At 38.6% G+C, this 17,935-nt stretch overlaps 1 protein-coding gene across 1 annotated transcript in view; it reads right to left on the bottom strand.

Moving 5' to 3' along the window:
- LOC145469978 (uncharacterized) overlaps positions 1 to 17,935 on the bottom strand; it is a 34,653-nt gene that overhangs the window by 16,011 nt on the left and 707 nt on the right. The window contains exon 1 of the mRNA XM_081453807.1: positions 17,783 to 17,935. This exon is cut by the window's right edge and continues 707 nt beyond it. Coding sequence (XP_081309933.1) covers positions 17,783 to 17,935 — 153 coding nt within the window. The remainder of the gene's footprint in view (positions 1 to 17,782) is intronic.

Genomic DNA, 17,935 nt, shown 5'->3' with positions numbered 1-17,935 from the left:
ACATCACACGTTGCGTGACTTGCAATTTGGCCGAGCGGAGGTCTGCGTCTGGTCACCGACAAAAAAAAAAATAAATAAACCACGGGTAAACCATGAACCGCGCTCGGTCCATGGCCGCGCGGTTAATAATAAACCCCGGGTAAACCCAGAACCACGCTCGGCCCATGGCCGCGCGGTTAATAATAAACCACGGGTAAACCTAGAACCGCGCTCGGCCCATGGCCGCGCGGTTAATAAACCACGGGTACACCTAGAACCGCCCTCGGCCCATGGCCGCGCGGTTAATTAGAGCTTACAAGTTATCGGCTATTGTTCCCAGGATATTAAACAAAAAAAGAAGCTTTCCTTTCTAGAGTGTTTTTACGTCTCTGCAGTAGCAGTTTAATATTTTTATTTAATGGGCATTTTATGACATTCTTTTCAGTCCGATATTTTTAAAGGTAAAAAGTATGAAAACTGTTCAAATGTTCTTTGAAGACTGTGTGGCACCAAGTTAAAGTGCAATTTAATTAAATGAGACTGTCAGCGTGTCAGAGAGGTTTTTTTTCTCTTTCTTTAAATTTTCGGCGAAGTAGTGTTGTTGCGTTGTGTTGTGTAAAAAGAGTAAACTTACTACTCGTATAAAATGCGAAAAGTTCTATTAACTTGAGTATTTTTGAGCAAAAATTCCTCTTGGGGGCTGGAAGGGCTCCCGAGGGGGTACTCCCAGAAAAATTGGTTGGGGGTGTGCGGCCCGCTTCCCAAAACCCTTACCCTATTTATGACCAAAATCTGCGATATTCCTTACCCTATTTATGACCTGACCAAAATATTCGAAACCCTATTTACGACCTGACCCTCAAATCAAAACCCTGTTTCAGAACTGCGTTATAATTAGCTCCCTAGTTCAAACCAATGTTAAATTACCGTAAACATATAAATTTGTGAAGGGCTTTTGTTGATTTTCTTTTCGATAATGATGAAAAAGTGGCTTCTTCTTAAAGCATACCCATATCAAGGCTAGAGTGCAAAAACCGCACCCTATTTATGACCAAAATGGCCAAAATCAGCTAAAATCGATACCCTATTTATGACCAAAACGGCTGAAAAACCATACCCTTCGGGGCCGCACAGACCTATATAGCCCATATAGAGGAGTCTCCCCCCTCCCCCGGGGGAAGGGCTACGTCATCGGTGAGTGAGGGAGTTATGCATGTGCGCGTGTCAGACCAATCACAGTGTGGGTTGTATCAAAAAACGAATAAAATTGCCTGTTAGAAAATAAGATGGTATCTACATTAATCTGGAGACGTGTCAGATTACTGTAGTTTGTTCGGTCAAACGTTTTATGGCTTACTATTTAGTTATCTTACCATTACCGATGTAACATCGTATGTACATCATAAACTCCCAGTTTCTTTCTTGCTGTACATCGCAACCAAAAAAAACTTGTCAAATCAACCAAATCATTACTGTAAACAGTTCCACGAACGCTCCTATCTCCGAGACTTATAGTTCACAAAAAAATAACTCTTACACGCCTTGCGTGCCTATGTTTGCACTAGATGAAGTGTGGAGTGCGGAACTTCGTAAGCACTGCTTACATGACTCTATTAGGCACCAGAGGTTATTGGGCTGTTCGGACCTGGTTTTCAAAACATCAGGTATATATATTTACAATTGAATAAAGATAAATGTGTCTAAATTCTTGGGCTTTTTTGTCCGAAACTTTGGAAAACTTCACTTAGGTGTACTGAATGAATTGCTTTAGTCTATGAAAGGATTATTTACGACTTAAATAATTACCTAGCCGGCAAAAAGAAACGTCATTGCAATTCTTTTTGCATACTAGGGTTTTATCTTAAACGAATTGTTGCGACTCCGCCCAATACACAAGAATATATTTTCTCCAAGGAAGCGGCCAATATAATGCGGTAATGCTGCCTCAAAATCGCCTTTAGTTTATACTAATGTCCCAAATCCGGGAACGGAAAGCACATTTCAGTGATGTCAAATTCGACTCCCCCCCCCCCCCCCAAAAAAAAATGCCTCCTTCATTTTTATTTGTTTTCATTTGCAGCTTGCATTTCATCATTTGTACAATTTATTTTGTTTTGTTAAAATAGAATTGCAATTAACACTCAAAAACAAAAGCAGCAATACACATTTTTGTCAAAAAAAAGCTGCAGCACTTGCATGGATTCACTTATCCTGCAGAACAGATGTAATTTTTCGCGTATTTTAGGCGAACAGAGGCGAAAGCGAGGTGAGCACGAAGCGCGAGTTGTACGCGAGGGGAAGAGCGCGAGAAAAATAACGCCCGTACGCATACCATTGTTCAAGCTGTTCCGGCGTTCAAATATGAACGCAGCTACCCAATTGGTTACTTTACATCACGTGATCCTCGAATGTTTTTCAAATACAACGTGGCGGTCGCATCATCTATTCCCCTTGTTCTGCAGATAAAGCTATTCCAAAAGCCCTTCGTTTATTTTCCAACGTCCCTCCTTCCTCCCTGCCCTTTAACCCATTGACACTTGAATGAAATTGCTTGCGACCCACCCTAATTCCTTGTCGTTTTTTGGAAGATTTCAGAGCGAGAGGAAGCACAAAAATAAATCAGATGGGCAGTATTAAACTACAGACACAAGATCAGATTTTAAGACGTCGTTTGTTTAAAGTTGACTAAATGAAGGGCCAAAATATTACAAAATATCAACGAAAAGAACTCAACTTGATGTGTAAAATTAATATTAAAGAGAAAAAGGAATTATATCTTTTCTTTGCCGCGTGACAAAAGGCGAGAAAATTGAATGTGCAAAAATGAGTCATTAAATTCGGACGACAAATCGAAACCGAATACAACTGAATTTCCATTCTTTTATTAAAACAATGACACTTGAGAAAATATTGGGAAAATAAAAGAAAAGGAAACAAGTGAAACCCAATTGAAAAACTAGAAATCCGATTATTTCTTGGCCGCGTGATGAAAATAATACAGTGCAGCGAATGAAAATCAAAAGGACGAGAAAACAAGCCAATTTTATTGAGGTAAATCAACTTCCAACTGTGTTAAATTAGTGACCACTTAGTTCTTTTCTCAGGAGTTCTGTAATAGCTGAATAAGACTCAAACAAATATTTTTGAGCGAAGCGAATAAACTAAACAAACAAACCGTGGAGATCGCCGTAAATTAATTATTCAGAAATCCAGCATGCAAAAATACTGCTCACTTTTAAAATCTCAAATTCCCAAGTAAAGGCAACCAAAGGAAAGAAACAGCTGTGGCCTTACCAATCGTTGCAGAAGTTGAATTCAACTTCGGAGTAATACAGCACATTACCATTTTTGCTTTCTAAGGAAGCCAGGAAGCTGCTTTAAATCCGCGATCTGTTATGCTTTTGCGGCGGTTGAAGGAAAAATTCTTCTCCAGAAAGGTTTGAGGACTCTGTAAACCTTGATATTCCACCCTGAGGCTACCTAAACATTGATTTGTGTTTTTTCTTTCCATTTTAAGTCCAAAAGAAGTAATTTCTCCGTTTTAGGGATGAAAACAAGACCTTAAAAGTTTGTAGATTTGGCCCACAACGTGGCCAGATCACCACTGTTTTAGTAACGCTGTGATTGGCTGGTCATTTAGAGTGTGTCTGGGCCGGAACAGCTTGAACAATGGTATGTGTACAGGCGTTTTTTTTTTTTTTTCGCGCTACTCCCCTCACGCGGGTCTCACGGTTCGTGCTCGCCTCGCTTTCGCCTCTGTTCGCCTAGAATACGCAAAAAAATTACGCCTGTTCTGCAGGCAAGGATACACTAATATTATTGAATTTGTTTGACCATAAAAAGTATTCTTCGTCAGTCATGGCCTGATCACTTTGCTGAATGCTTCATTTCAAAAATGTGATTGATATTAGACCATACAAGTGTCTCAAGGAAAATCTCTGTCCCCGGACCCCTCCCCTAAAGTTCCACAATACACCGATTCCAGAAAAAACCGAAACAAGGCAAAATAAGTCTAAAAACTACAAATTCTACTCTGGTAGATATAAATACATGTCTTAAAACAGTGCCGCATGAAAACGAGGCTAACGGGAAACAAGGAAAACAACAGTCGAAGGGACCAATTCCCTGGTCCAGTGAAACTAAATATTAATTTGACAAGAAAAAGATTTCATCAAAAACATTGTACTATGAATGAAAACCAGATGTTCTGCTTTCAATAATAGAAATGTGACATAAAGAACGTACAAACCACTGTTAAAACCATTTATTTTTTCTACTCTGTTTGCTTGATTTGGTTGTTAAAAAGGTTTTCCTAATTGAGTAATCACTCCAGTATTCTCCATTTTTGACAATGATTTATTGCTTACTGATCTGTTTCCTCTGTAAAGTATTATGTGTTATTTTTTACTAAAGGGCAGTCCTAGTTGCAGTAGCCCCCCACAATTGCACAGACCTGGGCATACCAAATTTGCTTTAACACACTTACAACGCCCTCTACACACCGTTTTACATCCAAAGTGGATGAGTTCATAACATGAATCTTTCGCTTGTTGGAGAGTTGTCCAGTGAGGAACCTAGACACTACCTTCACGATGCCATCCCCACTGAGGAGGACATGGTAATACTGGCTCCTTCAGAAGGGTCTGCGGCCAGACAAATCCACCTTGAAACACTGCTCTCTTAGCATGATTAGCAAGTACCGCTCTGGTTAAAGAAATGCTGTCAAGGCTTCTTGACTTTTTTGACAACAGCTCTTGCCTTGCTTAGTTGACGCTTGTCCGGCTGCTTGTTCTGTTATAAAGAAGAATCACAAACCTCTAAATTACTGCCATGTGTTCCTCACTAATATCTTTGAGTGACGCTGTCAGTGCTCTGAGAACTGGTGTTATTTCAAGAAACCCTTTCCACACTTCCTGCGCTCTTTTTCACTTGTCCAGCGAAAACATAACTCTGTATCGCATCCTGTTGCCTCCCACAGACCAATCCCTAATGTCCTCGCTCGTGGGAGGTGGGCAACAGCGGAGTAGGGGACTGCCTGTCAGGGTGAAGCACAGTGGGACTTAGGTCCCGGGGTCGCTGCGGTAGCTGTGAAGGCCTGGCAGGAACCCTGAATAAACTGGCTGATAGGGGCTCTGGCAAGCCTGTAGAGGGCTAGTCACGCCCTCAGACTAATGAGTGACTACAGAAACCGACACAGGAAATTTACAGTGCAAGACGACTGGTTGCTGGAAAGAGGACCACTCCTCGGATGGTAGCATCACGCTCCCTGAGCTGAAACCCCCCTCTTTTCTGGGACCTAAATTCATAACCAGAATTGGCTGCTGGAATGTCAGAGCGATGTTCGAATAGACCCCAGCGACATTATTAAAGGTCTATTCTGGACACCAGAAGGGATAAGACAACGAGGAAGTCTTAGAACAACCTGAAGGAGGTCAACGGAAAAAGAACCCGAGACCATATACCTGACCTGGAGTGAAATCTGGAAGGTGGCACAAGATCGTTCACGCTGGAGAAAGACGGTAAAGGCCTTATGCGTCCGATGGTGCGATGAGGACTGAAGAGCGTAAATTTTTACTTCAATTTTGTAACTTTTCAGTGAAGGTTTCTGTTTAGATTTTTTGTCCTTCAATTTTGGCTTTGACTAATGTCAAACTCCAGGAAACATGGACAGTGAAAACACTTTTATTCAAGAGAAATTAGAACTCTGATTAACTTTTAATCTTGGATTAGCGTTAATCGGCTTCCGAACAACCGGGCCCCGATCTTTTTCCGCTTATGACCTGACAGGCTGGCGTCTAATGCATGAACCATCAAGCGAGTGCCTGCCTCTTCAAGCCAAGGTTGTAGGACAGGTAGTTCCATTCAATTCTGTTGGTTGTTGACAAGACACCGTCACCATGCGTGATATAGATTTCCTTTCCATCAGGAATTGTCAGGGTAACCACCTAGAAACAAGAATAGCTACCACTAAATTATTATCCATCCATATTTGCTTTTATTATTGCTATTACTTTTACTGTCACTGTCATTGACACTGTCACTGTCACTGTCACTATTACTGTTCTTGTTCTTGTTATTGTTACTGTAACTTTTAAAGAGATTGCAATTATTTGACGCTTCAACTGAAGAAATTGTAGTACACATCATACATGTAGTCACTGTTGTTACCTTGTTTGTAAGAAGCTTAAACAGCTCATCTTTGTTTTTGTCCACTCTCAGGAACCCTTTCCAGTCATAGGAGATTTGAGTTGACGGAAGCGCCAGTCAGCCGCTCTTTTCCCGCTCAGATCGCTTGAACGAGTCCGCAACATACACATCCCACACAAGATCAACTCTGCCTACAGATTCCAGCTGTTTCAGTACATAAGGTGTAAATATAGCATCGAAGTACTCGTCGAAGGTACGCGTTGATTTGGGGGTAACACCTGAACGATAATGGTGCAATCTAGAATGACTGCATCCACGACTGCGCTCTCTGTGATCTCTGTTGGGGGATCGGGCAAGCACTTCCCCAGATCTGCCTTCTGTCCCCCTCCGCGATTGTCCATTTGGAAAATGGATGGAGGCCATGGCTGGCTCTCATACTTGAAGAACTCTTCCAGATTGCCATCTTGGCTTTGGCAAGCTGTGTACAATCTAGCAAAAAGCGCATGATCTTCCTTTAAAATTTCTGCTTCGGCTTTGTCTTTTGAAAGGATCTTCCTGCCTTGAGTGATGAATGTAGGTAGGTTCGCTTTTTTAGAGGATCTGTAATAAATTTGCTTCTCTCATCGAATCGCTCCTTGGCAAAGTTTTTGAATAGTTCCTCTCCAATCTTTGACACAGTCTGCACGGAGTTAACAACAGCCACATCCATGACATCCTTCGTGTGGATTGCAAATAACTCAGGATCGTCTTCTGTGAATGGGTATCCCATTTCTTCAAAAGAGGAAATAAGACTTTTTACATCTTTAGCAAATGCACTCTAGAAGCCATGGCACAAAGAAGCTAAGTAGTAGTAGTAACTCTAGAAGCCATGTTTCTGTTCGTTGTGGTGATGATCCTCAGCAGAAGATACGGTGTATGTTGCCTCTAAACTCTTCTACCATTCGAGCTAATTCAAGACCTGTGACCATCCATCTTCTTAGTGCTGTAGGGTTTTCTGCGAGTCCCACGGCACCTCCTTCTTCTTTGACCCCAGCATTTACCTGTTCATGACCACGATCCAGCGCCATAGAAGAAAAGCATTTCTTTGTCTTCTGAACTACAAACGAGCCATTGCAGAACTGTGTATGCACATCTGGATGCTTCCCTGGAAGCTCACACGTCTCGGTAGTGTACAGAGAGCCATCTGGCGTAGTTGGCATGATGCAGTGCAAAGAACCATGGTAAAATCTGCTTTATGGCTTTGACATACATGGAAAAGTTTGCTTCTCTCAAAGCTCTCACATGGTGAAGACAACAGAGTTGCGAATCTAGTACACCAGCCCAGCACAAAAACTGGCTGCGGTCACTTGAAGTGTCCGCCGTGTTCGAGTTAGATGACTTACCCGAAGGAATGAATCAGCCACGCCTTGTGTAATGATTTCTGCATTGCAAAGAGCCTCTGCCCAGCCACTACAGCTCAAGTACTTACCAAGCATTTTGAAGGCTGCCATTTCAATATGGAGTCCACCAAGCATGACGACATTGATCTTCATTATACATTTCATCCAGTGTCCACTGAATTTGTTTGGCTAAGGCAAACAGCGGCTGGTCTAAAGCAAATACTGGAATTTGAGAGGGGTTGATGTACTCGACAGCAGACTTGATCATTTTCCTGGAATGAGCTACCACAGCCAACGAATGAGTATTTTCAAAAGATATCAACAGGAACGAATTGATGGCAGGCTGATGACATGGCAAAGACGATTTTGAGGCACAGTATGCTGCCCTAGGTGCACAGGTCTGTGCAACTGTATGGGCAACTACAACTAGGACTGCCCTTTAGAGACAAAATTTTTAGCACTTCTAATACTTAACAGAGGAATCAGATCAGTAAGCAATAAATTATTGTCAAAAGCGGTCAATACTGGAGTGATTATTTAATCAGAAAAACTTTTGTAAATACCAAATCAAGCAAACAGAGAGCAAAAAAAATAACTGGTTTTAACAGTGGTTTGTGTGTGTTTTTATGTCTCATTTCTATTAATGAAAGCAGTGCATCAGGTTTTCATTCAGAGTACAATGTATTTGTTGAAATCTTGTTCTTGTCAAATTAATATTTAGTTTCACTGGACCAGAGAATTGGTCCCTTTGACTGCTTCCCTTGTTTCCTGTCAGCCTCGTTTTCATGCATTGTTTAAAGACATGTATTTATATTTACTCAAGTAGAATTTGTAGTTTTTACACTTATTTTGTACTTCAAAAACAAACAGAAACAAAAGTAATGAAAAAGCGATCAATTTCAACTCTAAAGCACTAAATTCCTTTAACTGGAAGCTGTAGCTGCAGGTATTGTATCCCGCTCACTACCATATCAGTTTCCAGTAAGAGGGTCACGTGACACCATTTTAAGTTTTAGAACAAAGATTATGACTCCTTTATCAACATAGGAAGGTTAAATGTACAAAGTCACCATAAAAATGGCATTTTTAAAGGGTTTTATTTTCAGCCTCGTTTCCATGTTGACAATTTTTAATGTATGCGCAGTACTCAGCACCACTAGCGAATTTTAGCTAGCTCCATATCAGAAAATGTTGGTTTCAGGGATGGTAGTTATCTGGCAAAGTTTCATTCTTTTATCATCAAAGCGAACAATTCAGCATATTTTTGGACAATAACAGCTGACTTGTTGCCAAGTTGAATGTCTAAAACTGAATGATTTCCAGTATGTTCAATATATTGGCAATTGTAGTAGCAATGTAGTAGCAATTGATTATATATGTGGTGGCGATTGTATCAAATATGAAAATGTGTACACACCACAAAAATAAACATAATGGGAAAGAAAGTTTAACATGGTTTGACTGTGACTGCTATTTCACTACAGTACTGTGATTAATTCAGCCTTGCATAATCTTGTTAATTCAGTCCACAAATGGTTGAGTTGACTCCTAGATTTCAACTGTACATGTACATCTATCACCACCTGATTCAACAAGCTGTTTCTAAACCATCGTTTAAATCAGTTGCCTCATACTTGCTTAACTACTTCTACACTAATGGCAAACTGCTAGGAATGAACCTGACAGGTGCCAATGGCAAGCCCCACCCTCACAAAGATATCCTTGAAAGCATCATAGGTATTTAAGTAGTGTCGTTTTTCTGTTCTTTAAAATAGGTTTGTACATGTATGTCAATTAAGACAAAGACAGAAATGATATTTACATGTAAGAAAGTAAAAAACAGCATGTGTTTATACATACATGTACACATAACCAGAGGCAGACTTTTGAATCATTTCAATTTTCTTGAGTGTTTGCATCAGGACTTGTCAACAAGAGAGAAGGAGAAAGTTGTGTAATTGTCAGTTATTTTAGTACAATTAATCTATTATTGAAATACCCTGTCTAAATTAACTCTTGCAGGTTTGGTTATGAGAGAAAAGGCAAATACCTGCCCATCCCCATCAGCCATTAAGATTGCCTTGTGCAACAGGCTAAGTGGACTGGAATCACAAAAATCTGGAAAGAATTAAAACTGTGAAACCTATTACTAGATACCATGTTATTCAGATAACAAACCCAGGACTAATTATCAGAATGTTGTGAGAACTTCATTTCAGAGAAACATCAAAAAAATTGCCAGAAAACTCAATGGCTCAAAAAAGAAACAAAAGTCTTGTAAATTATTGTTAACGTTACAGTCAATGCATGTTGTAGAATTTTGATTACGAAAAAAGAAAGATCCCGCATTGCAAATAATTTATTAATTCTTCACCTTGAAAAAAGTCTGCATACGAGCCAAGTGGCCCACCAGGCTGGAGCTTATCCCAGTTTCCTTAGCATGGAGCGACTGGGAGTATTTCTACTGCCCCCTGAATGGGATGCTAGTCCATTGCAGGGTTACCCCCAGCATTAAATTCACCGGTACCCATTTATACACCTGGGTGGAGAAAGGCACTGTGAGAGGAAAGTGTCTTGCCCAAGAACATGACACAATGTCCCCGGCCAGAGTTCGAACCCGGACTACTCGATCCAGAGACGAGCACACTAACCATGAGGCTACCGTGCCTCTTCACCTTGAGAGTCAGTGTAAATTATGAACATCAGATTTTTCTTTGTAACTTAGAATGTTTCATACCACAATGTATACAAAAAGTATACTTTGTGTGCACAAGGTGAGAAAACAAATTCTACAAGAAGTATACTTTTTGTATATGTACAGTGTATACCATAAGTATACACTTCCTTGGAGTATATTGGCTGTACGAACCGTATACTGTTCCCCCATGTGTTATACTAATAGTATACCTCAAGCTGTTCTAAATTACTAATACAAAAAGTACACTTTTTGTACATACTAAGTCTACATCAAGTATACATAAAATATACATGATGTAATATACTACGTGTATAAATGTTGTATACTAAAAATATACTCTATTTTGTTAAGGGAAAAGCAAGATCTTGCAGGGATATTAAGCAAGTAAAAAAGTTTTAAAATTCATCAGTGGCTGTATTTAAATCACTAATGTCCTTCCACATACAACATTGTTTCTGGGAACTTTTTTTGTTTACCTCAGAGGCATGAAAACTGATTAATTCCTAAGTTGATCGAAGCTGATGGGTATTCACTTTTTCTTTTCCAGACTCAGATGCCTCACATCTTTTTGCTCTACACAGAGATTCCTCATCAACTTTTGTCCAAGGGAAAACCGAGGGTATGGTTCCCAGTTTGAATAAGTGTACTCAGTTTAAAATCACTTGGCAAGAAGTGCTTGGAACAACAAAAATTATTTCTTCCCGAGGTAAAATAGGCATCTCCCCTTTTCATAAGTATTTCCCACTTTTTCATTCTTTGTTTGTCTGGCTTGTCCAAAGGAAACTCAGGCATGGAAATGATAAATCAGGTCGGTTTTTCCTTCGATTATTAGAGTTTGCAGCTGCACAACACTTGTGTCCAACTCTTTTTCTTTTCTTACCACATTTGCTCCAGACAAGTCGCTCTAACCTACACACATTCAAATTTTTTCATTCTTCCCCAACATTTTGTCTGCCATTTTGAAAGCTTGAGGACTATTAAGCTTCACTTGTATGCAACTTCCATTTTTTCCTGGAATCTGAGTATTCACCCCAACCCCAATCCGCCATCTTCCCCAACCTCCCCAACCCCCCAGATTTACCACGGCAAATTTTATCCTGGGCCCCTAAAAAAAAGTGGCTTAATTGGGCTCCTTAAAAATTTCCTTAGGCAACAGCACTGACCTTAGTTCGTAGAGCACTGCACCGGTATCGCAGAGGTCATGGGTTTGAATCCCGTTCAGGCCTGCATTATTTTTCAGCTTTAATTTCACAACTGCCTAAGTTGTGTGCATAACTGCGAGATCAACCATGTCTTTATATCTTTCTCCACAGTTCAAATATATGATCTGTCATATATTCATCCATACGGGTATATTACAAACTCATATTATGTGACCAGCTCCCAGTTGGCTTGATAGCTCAGTTGGTAGAGCACTGCACTGGTATCAGAGAGGTCATGGGTTTAAATCCTTTCATTTAATTTCACAAAGTGCTTAAGTTGTGTGCATAACTGTGATGATCAATCATGTCTCTAATCCAGCATTTTCTGTACAAATGACAAATCTTGTCCTTTAACTGAAATGCATTTTAAATTTTCTCAGGGAGTTTTTTGACATTGCCTGATTAGGTTTATTGATTTTTAACATTTGGAGAACTCTATGAGACTTACATATTTACACCAAAATATTGGGAAATCTTTCAAACCTTGTTTTACTTTCGACTTCTAGCACTGATCACCGATCGTCACCTTTCTGTCACAGCATCACACATTCTTCATTGAAGCATGCATTGACTAAAATTCTCATATTCCCATGGAAATCAACGGCCTTAAATGGTTATTTTGATAGCTTTTCTATACCTTTACTTTTCTTTTTCTTGGTTTTTACAATTTTGTTATAATTTGAGTTGAGTCATCGCCAAAGCCGGTAGTGTAAACAGTTGGGGTCAATGTCAACCCTATTTCTTTGTTAATCACATTTCGCTGTTGGTGAGACTCTTCTTGCAAATTAGAGTTAATAAATCAGGAGAGCTTATAGAGAGATTTAATAATAATAATAATAATAATAAACACTTTATTTAAGGAAGGTTAAACAGAAAATAAAGCTGAATACAAATGAATGAATACAGCTATGAATACAAAAATTATCCAAATTGATATCCAAAATGGACCTTGCTTTTTCCGCTTTTTTTATTCAAATAAAAAATATGCCAAACCACTCGATTTATCTTGCCAAGTAAATATGCAAAGTTTCATAAGTATCAGTAGCAATTTCATCAAAATATGAAATCCCAAACTTGCCAATTTTTACAAAGAAATGCAGGTGTATATGTCTGGAAGCAAACGTTGCCCCCTGGTATACTAAATTCATACACAACTTCCTCTTATTCTCAGAGAACCCAATTTTGATGGCATTTCTACAAAGCATTTTCGCATGTGAATAACCCGCACACGCTAAATAGGTTTTATCGTAGTTTTGTGCAATTCGATGGCGATTTCCCTGGAAAAGAACTGCCAAGTGACACTGGAATTGTTAGACTTTATTATTGTTGTATTAATTAGGTGGCTGGAATGGCAGCAAGTTCTAGTACTTTCCAAGACAGAGATTTTGATGGGCCATTATCCCCACTCTTCATCAGTTGATGCTACAATCATGGCATCAAAAGACTCAGTACCCACTCATTGGTGATCACGCTGTTATCATTTTGTGACACAATGACACAGTTTTCATAGCAACAGCATGGCCTGCTACAAAACACCCTTAACTTTAGCTTTAACTACTCATAACGCAAATTAAAACGAACTCGGCAACCTTCCCATCTCCCTCTTTTCTGATTAGCAGGGCAATGCAACCCTTGGAAATTTTTTTGGAAAAAATGCCTGTACAGTGAGAAATCAGAGCCAACTTGCATTTTCGAAAATGAAGGAAAATACTATAACTGTTCTTTACATTTGATAATGTAAGGAAACCCTGGCCTTGAGAAAGAATTATGTTGTAAGTCAAAATATTGGCGTCAATAGTACTCAATAAACCAGCCCTTTTTTCCAGAGTACCAGCCTTACATTAAGTTTCCATATTTATTGAGAACACTTAAGTTGCCACCAAGTGGCTCCAACCCCTCCTTCCCCTGCCATCAATGGTTCTGAAATTTAACAAGCCAGGACAAGAAAGAAATCAACGCTTTTTGCAAACAAACTCAAAAGGAAGCCATTACCTTGATTAATTAAGTTCGCATCCTGGACCCCACCCTGAATTTGCTGTTTTGAATAATCTCATGTCTACAGGGATTAGTATAAGTAACAAGCATTGCCATTTGCAAGTCTTCCAGCTGTTGCTTCAAAGACTCGAGGAAATAATCAGCTTGTATTAATTGATCCTCCCAGTTTATTCAAAGTTATGTCCCCTGAGTCAGAAAGTCTGCTTTTTCAACCTAGTACATGCGTTGCAAAAAGTTAATCATGAAAGCCTACTGAGTTCATTAAACTTGATTGTAATTGTGTGAACAGTCAGGTTATAGAGCAGTCCCATGTACATTTATTTACCATTTGGAATTTTAACACCATCATATTTTCCCTGCAGGGGAAAATTGTAATTTGGCACATAACTGCCTTACCTGTGAAATCTTGCACTTTCAGCTGTGCACACTTCTGGGATACTCTCTCAGATGTAGTTTTCATTTTTTCTCTCTCTATTCGTGAAACTGGAAATATGTTCATTTGGAGACAAACCAGATCCTGTCATCCAGTGTAAGAGAAGAGGAGAAATAGCTAGAAATGAATTGTATCTTTGAGAATCTAAATGCGGGAATCAAGATTCTTGTCTCCATAGATAACTATTTATCACGTTGCCACAAAATTTATCTCAATAAGCTCTCCTGATTTGTACTAACAACTCTGCAACTGAAAGTCACAGTCAAACGTGAGTACTCACCAAATGGTGTTGCCATTGACCCTAACTGTGGACCCTAAGTACCAAAAGTGAACCACTGTAGGGCAGATGCATGGCTATTGCTATAGCTTTGCTTGGATTTCATGATCCTTGACATTTGGTGACCCCTACAATTCTTTCCAGAAACAGATTTTATTGACAATTATCTCCACATTGTCCAAAAATGAACAAAAAAATCAATGTGGGAAGTCAAAAACAAAAACAAAAAAAATTCAAGATTTCTGTCCACAGGACATCGAATCCTGATATCTTGCGGCTGCATGGCATGTGAAACTATGGTCACTAAATGTGAACTCGTTCTTTAAGGAACCTCACCAGTTGACTAAATTCACTTAATAGGTCCACTTAAACAATATTTGGAAGAGAACATTTCACTTCAAAGATCTAATTGCAATATTTTTGGGCTTACAGACACTGTGGCCTTATTTGCTAACGAAGCCCCATTTTTTTCAGATTTAGGGTGTTCTTCTGGACTCGTTCTCTCCAAAATGAAGTCGGCAAGCCAGCATTTTTTTTTTTTACATTTCTGACATAAGTAACTCATCATCTTACGGTAGTAAGAGTCTCGGGGGAAAAAAATCAATGTGTGACAATTTTCGCACGAACGTCCTTAAGTCATAAATTAAGGTGCACTGTTCTGTTGCATAGCATCAAACTTGACCCGCTTTTTACCATCAATTGCATCTATCTTAAAAACTAAGGTGATGACCCCATGTTGTTTTGTTTTTTTTTCCCAAAAGACTACTTATTAGCCAGAGAAGAAGAAATAGGAAAAATTATAAAAACATTCTGTGCAGTAGCATTTTCTTAAATAATAATAATAATAATAATAATAATAATAATAACAACAACAATGTTTATTAGTGGCTTATAAAAAATTACAACTGAAAAAATTCTTAGGACAATATATATGTCAGGGAAATACTAACTTACAAACGAATTACAAATTACACTCATTCTTTACAACCCTTATAAATTTGTCTATTGTCATTTGCCGAAAAAATTTAAATAAAAGTAGTAAAAAATACTCTACACATTTAAATGGCAAAAACTCTACTTTAAAGATACACTGTAGCTATATGCAGGTCCACTTCTTGGCTCAGTGTTCGTGGCTTCGGCTAGAGTTCCCCAGAAATAGCATTCTCAATTGCCTTAACGAATATTTGCATGTCCTTTTCCAATATCTAAATCTATGTCCGACAGTTCTAAGTGGACTCTCCTAGGAGCTCACGAGCTTCTTAAACAAAGTAATGCTGATCTCAGCAGCGCAAAAGATACTCTTGCCCTGATCCATGACATGGTAGTCGCATAACTTTCGCCCTTCTTTGTAGCAACTAACTCAGCAAGCCTACTATGGTATCGATTAAATTCCACTGCCATTCCACCCGTCATGCTAAAAACTAATGGCGTGAATGTAGCTTGCTCTACTTCTAACACACGGCTGGCTATTATTATTATTATTATTATTATTATTATTATTATTATTATTATTAAAAAAATGGAAATTTCCAAATTTGGAGGAATTCAAACCCACATTTTTTTTTTACAATTTAGCACATGCATTCCATCTTTGCTGTTGAATATTTTTTTTGCATTAAAAAAAGTAGGATCACTGAATCAGTTTCCGAAATATTAGCTTTGTGGATACAGAATATTCTGTGCTTGTTCTACGTGCAAATTAAAATCTCGACTTTTCAAGATCACCCCTTATGCATGCATTAAGGCGGTCCGCTGATCAGTAAAGCCTGCAACTCCACGTGAATAGTGTTTTCTTTTTCACTGTTGTCGTTAGCAGGATAAGTGGGTAGAACAAGAGTACCATAACTACCCGAAGGTGAGACTAGCCATATAAAAAAAACCTTAACGCTGTTGATTTCCATGGGAATATGAGATTTTTACTTCAACAAAGAATGTGTGATGTGTGACGGAAAGGTGATGATTAGTGATCAGTGCTAAAAGTCAAAAGCAAAGCAAGGCTCAGAAAATTTCCTGATATTTTGGTGTAATTGAAGTCTCATTGAGTTCTCCAAACGTAAATAATCAATAGATCTAATCACTGACAGGTAAATTTTCAGCTATTTGCTTGAATCTTTTACATTTCAAAATAAAGAGTGACCACAACTTTTAACCCAGACATTTGTAGTACATTAGTACATTATGCTGATAACAGTCATCATTCATGTAGAGGTCCCACTTTTGAAAAAAATCTCTTTGTTTCAAGACTATGTCAGCAAACATGAGGAAGACGTTTTTTAGAGCATAAGGAAAAAACATAATAACTTTGCTTGTGTTGATGATAAGCAAATAGTTTTCAGCTGTGTGGAAAGAAGGAGAATTTCGCAGTAATTCTGAAAGAATTAGGATGTTTTCTGAAATGTGCCAATTTACAGGAAGTATAACATAACCCCCAAAATTTGGGGTTCCAATTTTCAATTTTGTGTGGTTTTCTTAGTGCCAAAAAAAAAATGCCTCAAAAAATAAAGAAAACATTTAGAACTGCCAAAATAAAGGCCATTTTCGCTCATTGCATATGTTGCTTGACTTGTGTAGAGAAAATAAAGGCAATACAATTTCCAGGGAAATTTGAGTAGGACTACAGACTGCATTGGACTCCACTCAGTCCTAAATATTACCATCATTAACAGCAAAAGAAGGAAAAAAACTGACTCCGTGTTGCCTTGTTTGATCTTACTTATTTGTCCTGGTAGTGTAAATTGCGCACACATTGACAGGGTAACTTCCAGTATATATTGGATACACTTTCCGTTTGTTTAAATGGTAAAGGAAATGTGGTTTTTCATCAAATCCAGCCTTTTTCGATTTCGTGTTTCGATTTAAGCCAAGGTTGTAAACATAGCCCTTAGAAATGAAGCAAAATCTATGCACAAGCCTAATGAGGCTTAAATTTTAAAATATTAAATCAATGAAAAAAATCTGTATAAAGTAATTTGCCTGGGAGCCTGTGTATTTTTTCAGTATTAGTCACATGACATTCATCACATTCCTTATTTCACAAACTCAGCTGGAAAGACTTAAAATCTCAACGTCAAATTCACAACGTCTAAATGGTTTTCAAGTTCTTAAACAGTCTTGTTCTGGAATATCTCACGTCTAAATTTATAAAGTGAAATGAATCAAGCTATTCTCTGAGGGACTCAGTAAACAAACTTGTTGTCCCCTTTCCAAGAACTAACTACATAAAAAATAGTTTTAGTTACACTGGCGCTACCCTTTGGAACAGCTTACGCTGTAACATTAGAGAGTCTGGTTCATTAATCAAATTTAAACGCCTTCTCCACTATAGTTTTTAAACACAGCATTCATGGAAACTAGGATTTTTCTTAAGTGGCATATTAATGTAAGTTAATGTAATGTTAGGATTTGGATTTTTAGCCGTTATTATGTAATTTTTTCTACCTGATGTTTTTATCGTGTATAAATAATGATTAAAGATTGAAGATTAAAGATGACCAATGCTGTGGCCTGATGACGTCATCACTGGTGTCATGAAAAAGTTAAAACACATGAATTAACTCTGACCTAACTAGAAATAATGACGTTATATGAGAATAAATTTTCCTTAGCAACGGCTCGAAAAGATCACTTAACGGGCCCTTAAGTTCCCCCGTACGCTAAAAATTGCATACTCACTATTTCCAGGACTTTGCTTCCGGGATCGATGGCATGTCGTTCATCTGGAAGAATATTCACCTCAGGTACTTCAGGTTCTGACAGTTTAAGGATATCATAGCCAAGTGTCGAGAGCTCTTTATGCTGCAACGCAATGTCTCCTCCAAGGTGAAG

The sequence above is a fragment of the Orbicella franksi genome, chromosome 15, assembly GCF_964199315.1.
Source record: "Orbicella franksi chromosome 15, jaOrbFran1.1, whole genome shotgun sequence".
In the NCBI taxonomy this organism is placed as follows: Eukaryota; Metazoa; Cnidaria; class Anthozoa; order Scleractinia; family Merulinidae; genus Orbicella; species Orbicella franksi.
This window is presented reverse-complemented; position numbering and strand designations above follow the sequence as displayed.